Source organism: Phoca vitulina, unplaced genomic scaffold (genome assembly GCF_004348235.1).
Source record: "Phoca vitulina isolate PV1807 unplaced genomic scaffold, GSC_HSeal_1.0 scaffold9, whole genome shotgun sequence".
Taxonomy (NCBI): Eukaryota; Metazoa; Chordata; class Mammalia; order Carnivora; family Phocidae; genus Phoca; species Phoca vitulina.
In genome coordinates this window covers 30,093,752-30,103,000 of record NW_022589712.1, presented here as the reverse complement: position 1 = coordinate 30,103,000, position 9,249 = coordinate 30,093,752, and the positions used below count along the sequence as shown (strand labels likewise).

Below are 9,249 nucleotides of genomic sequence, written 5' to 3'. Positions count from 1 at the left end.
GGAGGGTGAAAACAAGTCCCAGGCAAGATAGTATCTGAGAGCCGCTAAGATTCTTAAGACATTATTAAATGCATTTCTAGAAAGAATTTTAGGGGAAAGTTTTAATTTTGTCAAGAAAAGATTATCGGGGCACCTGGGTGGCTCAGTCGTTAAGCGTCTGTCTTGGGCTCGGGTCGTGATCCCAGAGTCCTAGGATCGAGCCCCGGATCAGGCTCCCTGCTCGGCGGGAAGCCTGCTTCTCCCTCTCCCTCTCCCCCTGCTTGTGTTCCCTCTCTCACTGTGTCTCTCTCTGTCAAATAAATAAATAAAATCTTTAAAAAAAAAAAAAAAAGAAAGAAAGAAAGAAAAGAAAAGATTATCAATTAACAAAATGCTTTCCACACACTCGTGGGACTCTATCTCACCACCCCCACTGCCACTAAACTGTGTGTGTCGTCCTGGGTGTGCGATCGTCAAGTATGTTTGTGTGCACACAGGCAGTTCCATCATAGCTTTAAAGTGACCAGGTGCAGATGGATGTTTTGGTACTTTCTCTGCATCACTCTAAAGATTCAGTGAAGCACTTGTTTTGTTAATTTACCCCGGTTAAGGTGGGAAGATATCTTGGTAAAGCCAGAGTCTTAGGGGTGTTGGCAGGCAGGAGTTGACTGCTGTCTGGATTTTAATTGGTGTTTTAATTGCGGGGAAGAGGGGACAGGGGGATGCTTGTGAGATTTGTGTTTGGAAGGCCCAGATAGAGCAAAAGGATCTGGTCATTTTTCTAAAGTCCTCAGTAACAACCAGCTACGACCTCTTAAGAGGGAAAGCAGGCCTTAGGAGATGGCCCTGGAGAGGGGCTGTGGGTGGGGCGCTCTCCTTGGCTAAAGTGGAAGAAGGTGGCTGGTATTTGCGTGTTGCAGTTGAGTTGATTTACATTGCAAGTTGGAAATCAGGGTCTGTGCATAAGAGTTTCCCTCTGGTTGTGAAAGGGGTCTAAGAGTCTGCTGGGGCCTCGCAGGCCCCTCCCCTGGGCTACAAGGATCCGCCTCTCTATTCCCCAGATAAATTCCTAGTGTCCACCAAATTCCTCAGCGCTCTCTCACACTCCTCTGCGGCCACGACTCCGGGGGTGGGGAAACAGAGCCGGGTTCCTCCCCGCAGAAGCCCTCTGGGTTCCTTCTCACAACTCTGCGAAGGGGAAAGGGGAGTGAGACTCAACCAGACCCCAACTCCAATTCCCAACCCGAGGTGGCTGCTTCATACTCCACACCCGGGGGCCCACTGGTTTGGGGCTCGCTCGCGCTCGCTCTCTCTCTCTCTCTCTCTTTCTCTCATCCCCCCCCTCCATCCTCTCCCCCAAACATGTCCACCGGCTCGCTCAGCGATGTGGAGGATCTTCAAGAAGTGGAGATGCTGGACTGTGACGGGCTGAAAATGGACTCGAGCAAAGAGTTTGTGACTTCCAACGAGAGCACCGAGGAGAGCTCCAACTGCGAGGCGGGGTCTCCCCAGAAGGGCCGCGGAGGCCTGGGCAAGAGGAGGAAGGCGCCCACCAAGAAGAGCCCCTTGAGCGGCGTCAGCCAGGAGGGGAAGCAGGTCCAGCGCAACGCGGCCAACGCGCGCGAGCGGGCCCGGATGCGGGTGCTGAGCAAGGCCTTCTCCAGGCTCAAGACCACCCTGCCCTGGGTGCCCCCGGACACCAAGCTCTCCAAGCTGGACACGCTCAGGCTGGCGTCCAGCTACATCGCGCACTTGAGGCAGATCCTGGCTAACGACAAGTACGAGAACGGTTACATTCACCCGGTCAACCTGGTAAGTCCGCCGATGCCGATGCCGCTGCGGCGACCCGATCGCCCCCGCCAGCGCGCCCGCAGCCGCGTCTGCGGGGTGGCTGTGCGCGCACCTCGGCCGCCACCAGCCCGGCGCGCCTCTGGGGACCTTTGCAGGAGATCCCACACCGCCCTCGCTCTCTGCCCTGCAAGCTGCCGGAGCGGGGATGATTTATGCGAGTGTTTGACGTGGCAGCCCAATTAAGAGTTTGCAAGTGTATTGAGCTGGCAAAGAGGAGGGATCCCCGAACCCGCGCCAGCGCCGTCAGGGCTGGTGTGGCACAGGGAACACCGGCCAGATGCTGCGCGCCTAGAAGGCATTTTGTGAATCCCTGTATTCTTCTTTTAGCTGAAGGAGAACCTTGATTTTCCCCTTCTCATTTTTGTACATAAAAACACCCAATTCTGTTTCTTTCCCAAGTATATTTAGGACCATTAGATACAGACAAATTCATGGCCCCGTAATTGTCATGTAAGTCCCCAACTACGTAAATATTCGGCGCTTCTCTTATAGGTAGATTAACATTTATAAATCCCAGAAGTTCTAACAAATATCAGCTTAATCAGTAAATTCTCACAAATATTAGTGTAATAAGTGATATTAAAATATAATAAATAATATTAAAATAGGCCACTCTCGTTGAAGATTTAAAAACATGTTACCAAAAAACCCCTAATGCTCATTGAGGCTAATTTCTCTCAAATGCATTTTGCTATATAAGAAGTACAGTTTAATTCCTTTTTTATTTTATTTCATTTTAAGACTTCCAGGCTCTAAAGAAAAACAAGGACCACAACTTACTAGCACCTTTGTTTATATATGATAAGAATGAGAGGTTTTCCTCTTAAAAGTCGTCTTATCGGACAGCACTAGTGGGAGAGGTTGGAAGCTTTGAATTGTCTTCTCACTGAATTGATTTCAGGAATTGGGGGGAGGGGGTGCAAAACCACATTTTACCCTGGTAAATATTTTTCCCTCTCATTAAAAGTTTATTCTTTTTCTAAAAAAAGATGAGTAAATAGCTTTTCGAAATCTGGAACTAAAATGAAAGTAATCACTTCACTTACAGTTGCTGCTGTGTTCATCTTTGAATAAGGAAACTTAAGTGAGCTTTATTATAAAACACCTCGGGGAAGGGAAAAGGCGATGATCGCTCAGCCCAGTAGGAAGATGATCTTAAATAAAATATGCCTGTATATTCTTTTATTAGCATTATCTCCCCCACCCCTTAAGAGCCAGCGATTAATTTAGAAACTGTGGTCCAAAGCCCGCTTTGTGACGGAGGAAATGGAAGCTGGCAGTAGAAAAACAGACGGGGTGGAAAGCGAGGGGGCCGGGAAACCTGGCCAGGGCCTCAGAAGAGGGGCCCGAGGGCCACTTCGCCTTGAACCCGGGGTCCACTAGGCACTAGGTCCTTCTCGGCTTCCCTGCTTAGGCTTACCCCGGCAGCTGCCCCAGCCACTTTGGTCTTTTCAAGGGCCTCCTCTTTGGGTTTCTCTTACAACTGAGGATGAACCCCCTTTGCTCTACCACCCCGAGCTGTGACTTGGCGCCAACGCTTTTTCTTTATCCAGCCACGGGGCGCACTGGAACACCGAGCAAATTGCAGAGATAACGCCTCTCTCCAACTCACTGCCTGCCCCCACCTCGCCCTCTCCTTTGGTCTCAGGCTCCGAGCCCACCCCACCCCTCCTCCAAGGCCGCTTACCTCCTCCACCCTCTTCTCTCCTGCAGACGTGGCCCTTTATGGTGGCGGGGAAACCCGAGAGTGACCTGAAAGAAGTGGTGACCGCGAGCCGCTTATGTGGAACCACAGCGTCCTGACCTTGGAGGTGCGAGTCTGGGAAAGGCGCGCTCCCGGGGGGGAGCGGGCCCCGGGAAGGCGACCCCTGCCCTCCCTGCTCTCTGTCTCTGCTTCCCTCTCGCAACGCTCCTCTCCCTGTCCCCCCGCCCCCCCGCGAGAACACTTTACAGCGACGAGGAGATTCGTTTCCAAACCCGAGGAGATCAATTGTACTTACAAAGATTCCCATCTATTTAACTTTATTAACTTCTACCGTGAATGACTCTTCGAGCCTTGCTGGTCCAAGTGCAATATGTAATTATAAATATATAAATAGATAATAAGAGCCTATCAGTGTGTATCTTTTGTACAATATGTTGTAAAATGTAGATCATAGAATAGCTGACTTTGACAGTCACATTTATAAAGTAATTCACTTAAAGATATATATTTTTTTCAAACAAGTTTTGCTACTTTCGAAAATAAATCTTTCTTTATATTGCTAAAAGCCCTGACAGTGGTGTGATTTTTACCAAAAAAAAAAAAAAAGATCTAGATTTGAAAGCGGGGGACTATGGGGAACCTTGAAAATAAAAGTGATTCTTTTGAACCTCAATCCAAACTTCTAGGGATGGAAAAGATTAAACACAATTTCCACTGCGAAAGTGCAGGTCACATTTTGTACTGAAATCTCAAAAAGAAACTCTGGTCTCAGGTTTGCAGGTTACTCTTAAGACAATTATAAATAATGTAATCGTGAACCAAAAAAGGGGGAGCAGGATAACAGTTAGTAACAGTTACACGATTCAAGGGAAAAACACACCAAAAGGAAAATCCGATTTTCAAGTATTCCACGGTATAATTGATGACAGGACCAGGAAGGTAAATTCCACGTTTTTTAGCTTTCTAGGCGCAGACATGAACCCAAACAACCCATAATGCGAAACTGTGAAGAAATAACGGGAGCTATGAAAAGTGTAAATTCCATAACCTTTAGGAAGTGCTGCAACATACATTATTTATTTCTTCTTAGTAATTAACGAATTACTTCTAACACCGCTCATGCCTGCCTATGGGTTACAGTTAACCAGCGCCCTCAGCTCCCGGCCACGACTTCCGGCGGACTGGGTTTTAATTTAAACATCTTCCATGCTACGGAACAGCTCCTTGGGGAAGATTAAGTTGAGATAAACAGAGAGGCGAGGCCGAGGAGCCTGGAACCCGGTTCACTCGCTGCCCCAGCGCAGCCCGCAGCGGCCGATGCGCCAGATGCCACCGGGGCTGTTTAATGTTCGGGGTTATGACCGCAGTGTTTACAAGACGTCTTCGGTTATTTATACTGTTATTCCTAGCAGAGGGCCTTGAAACTTCCGCTTCATTTGCTTTTTTTTTTTGTTTTTTTTTTTTTTTTTTTCTCTTTTTCTCGGCTCAATTTGGTACCTGGAGTAAGAACTCCCTCCGTCCATCTCCTGCACCTCCAACCAACCCCAAGGCTGCTTAGGGGGTGGAACCCTGGGCCTGGCCTTCTGGGAAGGAGCGAGCGACCCTGGTCCCGACAGGTGAACCGCTGTGCGGGCCGTTCTCTGCCGGTGAAGGCTACCACATTACCAAGTGCAATTCTCTGCCCTCGGAGGGCTGGGAACTTTGCTCACTCCTAATCCGCCTGCTTGTCATTTGCACATCAGAGGACATCTTGGGGTGTCTGGCTTTCCTACGACTCTCCCAGCCCCGACTTGACCTTTAGGAGCGCATTTCAAGCTCTGACCACCTCCACCTTCCCCAAATTCCTGTGTTCCGTCACTTCAACCACAGGGCCAGTGTCCCCGGCTCCAAGATTCAGAATGCAAGTCAGAGATGAGTCCCAGAGTGATTCAGCTGTTTGCATTTCACATTCAGCAAAATTTCCAAGCTCTCACTCATGTTCTTATAAACCAAATGCTCAAAATTCTGAGCACCCAACTCAGGTGGCCCACAGAGAACAAATTGCTGCTTGCGCATTCTGTGGACCCCAAACTGCAAATGGACTTAAAAAAAAAAAAGTCCTATGCCTCCTTCCTATAATTTGAAGTCTTTGGTCTCAGCATGAGGCATGTGGCTATGAATAGGGAACATGTGAGTTAAGCCCAAGTTCTGCCTCTAGGTCTTCCCTGAAAGGGCTTGGATCCTCAGTTTTCTCATCTCTGAAAATGGGGTTAAAGTGTTAAAATAATAATACTCATACTTTTCCTCTTTTGCCTCACAAAACCTCAGTGGGACACACATGAGATTATATTTGTGTAATCACTTTATAAAAGAAAAGATCAGTGCAAATATCAGTTATTTTCACAAAGTAGCTAGATGTGAGCTGTCTATGCTTGCCCTGACCTGAAAGTGTCTCAGGAAGCTCAAAGGGTGTGTGTTCATAGTGCACAGGTGATAGTCTTCTATGGCCCGAACAAAACACCTTTCTTTCTTTGATGCAATGCTGAAGGTTACAATTTCTCCCTCTCTCTCTCTTTCCCTCTCCCTCTCTCTCACACCTTTACCTCTCCCCAGTGTTCTCCAAATTTGTCTAGAGCTTTCTACCAATGTGACTATCCTGACAATCGAGAACCCAGAATTCAGAGAGCAAAGACAGGGCCTGAGATCAGCAAACAGAAGGGCTACACTGGGGTCTTGCTGTCAGGAAGGCCTGACAACAGGGGCCTCAGCCAAGAGGCAAGGATGTCCTTGGGGTCCCACGGTTGCTCACTGAAAGGAGCAGGCAACACTATGGGAACGACTGGGTTTTGGCTACCACTAGCCCCAGGAATGTGGCAATGTGACCGCCCAAACACTTTGATACACTCATCCACAGTCTAAACACTTCTTCCCCATGGGCCCTTCTCTTAGGCCAGCCAGATCCCTAGCTCTCCCCCACCCACCATGCCCTACTTTCCAGTGTCTGTTGTCCTGGGACAGCCATCTTACCCTTGTCCCGTCCAGGTACCTGGTGTACCTTGATTTGAAAAGGAGGCAAATGGCAGCTGGGGACTGAATGGGGACCTCCTTTGCTGCTTGTCAGATAGGAGTGAGGGGTAGGGCGTGTCCTGTCTGTGGCCTCTTCATTATGAAAACTATCTTAGAAGGTGCTTTCAGAAAGAACCAGGAGAACAACCAAAACAGATTGTAGAAGCTTGGAAGATAAACATGTCTTCCAGTCCTCAGGAGGAGTAGACAGATACTAAAACTGGCCTGTAGCTGGGGAAGTCCCCCTTCTCTCTCTCTCTCTCTCTCTCTCTCTTTCTGATTGCTTGTATGACTTCTTACAAGCAATTCGTTGTGCTTCTATCAGGTTTTTCTACTGTCAAATTGGAGACGTCTTTCTAAAAAGAAAAGTGGTAAAGGAGATCTGTTACCTCTGGTTATATTTGGTGATCAGTGGGAAATACTGACCAAGGAGACTTTGAAGTCAGGGCTTCTGCAGTGTGTGACATCCAGAATTGCCTAGGTGGCTGGTGGAAGTCCATGATCGGGCTTCATCCCCTACCCCAGTTCCAGATTCAAGAGGTCTGGGGTGGGGTCCCAGAGTTTCTAACAATTTCCCAATGTGGCTGGTCCAGGAACCACACTTTGAGAATCATGGTTTGGGGATCTGTCTCAGAAAAACAAAAGAAGTAAATGCAGAGAGAAAAAGAAAATATTTGGGAAATTTTTTAAGAAGCTGCATATTCTGGGCCTCAGTTTCATTTACTTTTCTATTCACCCCAAGATGGCACGCAGTGTATTCCTAATGCTTAAATGCCAGTCGGGAAATCAAATCACTGGTCCTCAGAAAATAAAAGATTTGTGTGGCCCTCGTGTATCTAAGTTTGTGCGCTCATCTTGTGCCCCTGAGACAGATTTCAGTCATCAGATGATGAGTTACAGACCTGGATGGATTAGGGCCCTAGCTGTTGGCTCCTTTGCCCTAAAGGGAAGAAAAAAATGGGCACCCGGGAATCACGCCCCCTGCGACTCGACGGTTGCGCAGAGGGTCCAAGCAAAGATCTCCCTTTCACTCCAGTAGGAGTAGGTGGGTGGGCTCTGGGCTGGGGCCCTGTGCGTCGGGCCCGTGGGAAGTCGGCTGGGTTGGGGTGCAGGGGCTCCGGGGTGGTGGTGAGCGCAGGGTGAGCGCCGGGTGCGGCTGGCGGGCAGGGCAGGGACCCGAGCCCAAAGGCGGAGTAGGGAATGACAGGTTTTCGTTGGCGGCTTTTCTACTCCCAAGAGTTGATGGAAGTAGACGGGAGGAGAAGAAAGGAGGCTCCGAGCTCCGAGCCCTAGCCTACACAGCCTCGTGGGTCCGCGGCCTTTTCCCGGCACAGCCCTCGAGACTGCCCGGTCCATGTGCGAACCGCCCCCCGCGCAGACGCCACCCGGGGAAGGTTCTAGGGTTACGACTCCGCACAACCGCGGAGGGGAGGCGCCCGCCCCACGCAGATGGCTTGCCGAACTTCTTTCCTAGCTTTGCATCCTTCCCTCCAAATGCTGACTGTGACCCTGGAAGCTCGCGTGCTGCCAGCTGCATTGTTGAGGGCTCCTCTGGCTTCCTCCGGGAGGCTGGGGTCGACGTGACTTTGATCTTTAGGTCTGGGCCGGCTCCGCACGTCCACCCTCCTGCCGGTTCACAGAAGGATTATCCACCCCGGGGGACCAGGCTTAAAATCCTCTCCCTGGGCAGAGGGAGGAGGAAAAGGTGGAAAGGGCGGAGGGAACTGGCGTTTAGAACTTCGCGGAGACCAGACTTCTCAGAGCGACATCATCATCCTTGTCCCCAGAACCCAGCGTAGTGCCCAACACCTCCATAAATGTTGGATCAAGGGGATGGGTTAGCCTGGTGATAGGTATTAAAGAGGGCACGTACTGAATGGAGCACTGGGTGTTATAAGCAAACAATGAATCATGGAACACTACATCAAAAACTAATGATGTAATGTATGGTGATTAACATAATATAATTTTTAAAAACTTAAATAAAAAAAGATTGAATTTGAATCATTGACTCTCTGAGGCTATGATGAAGGAAGCTCGAGGGAAGAAATGGACAGTGAGGCTGTTGCAGTGCTTAAATCGAAACTCAACTCTTAGGTTGACGTCGGTGCGTATTTGAGAAAAGCACAAAGCGAGCAGATATGATGGGACTGGGTGGCATCATCTGGAGGTGGGATGTTTCAACTGCCTTCTCCCCACACTCAGATGAAATCTGCTTTTTACCTTCCCAATAGAAGATGACATTATTAGTTATGAATTTATCCGGCCCTTAGGTCAGAATCATTAGCTTAAAAGGTGCTTTAAATAGTAGAAATAATATAAGACACTTTATAAGAATAAAATGTTCACAGGACCTTATTTTAAAATTAATCCAGTTGGTGATAAGGAAGTAGTCTGTTGCCTTTTGCAGATGCAGTTAGATCTACATCTAGTGTATAGTGTAATGGAAGGAGCTTTTGAATACTTGACCATTCAGACCTTGGTTTATCCACCTGTTAAGTGAGTATAATAATGGCTTCTTTGGGGACATTATGTCTAGTACATGTCAGACACCAATTAATGTTGGTTTTCCTCCTCTCTTCCCCCTTTCTTCTCATCACTAAGTTATAAAAGTGCCTCAAAGAATGATATGCATTTACCCTAAATAGTTATCTAGCCAATAGGAAACA

General features: G+C 48.5%; 1 protein-coding gene across 1 annotated transcript; it reads left to right on the top strand.

Annotated features, from left to right (window-relative positions):
- The first annotated feature begins 1,192 nt into the window (after window positions 1-1,192).
- Window positions 1,193-4,100, top strand: TCF21 (transcription factor 21). The gene is made up of 2 exons (XM_032408308.1): window positions 1,193-1,791; window positions 3,544-4,100. Exons 1-2 carry the CDS (start codon window positions 1,342-1,344, stop codon window positions 3,631-3,633), a joined length of 540 nt encoding a protein of 179 aa, XP_032264199.1. The 5' UTR covers window positions 1,193-1,341; the 3' UTR covers window positions 3,634-4,100.
- Window positions 4,101-9,249: the final 5,149 nt, after the last annotated feature.

Excerpts from the sequence above, each read along its gene's own strand:
- TCF21 (XM_032408308.1), top strand. The coding sequence starts at position 1,342 with ATGTCCACCGGCTCGCTCAGCGATGTGGAGGATCTTCAAGAAGTGGAG. Across the intron at positions 1,792-3,543 it reads ACATTCACCCGGTCAACCTG|ACGTGGCCCTTTATGGTGGC; the intron begins GTAAGTCCGCCG and ends TCTCTCCTGCAG.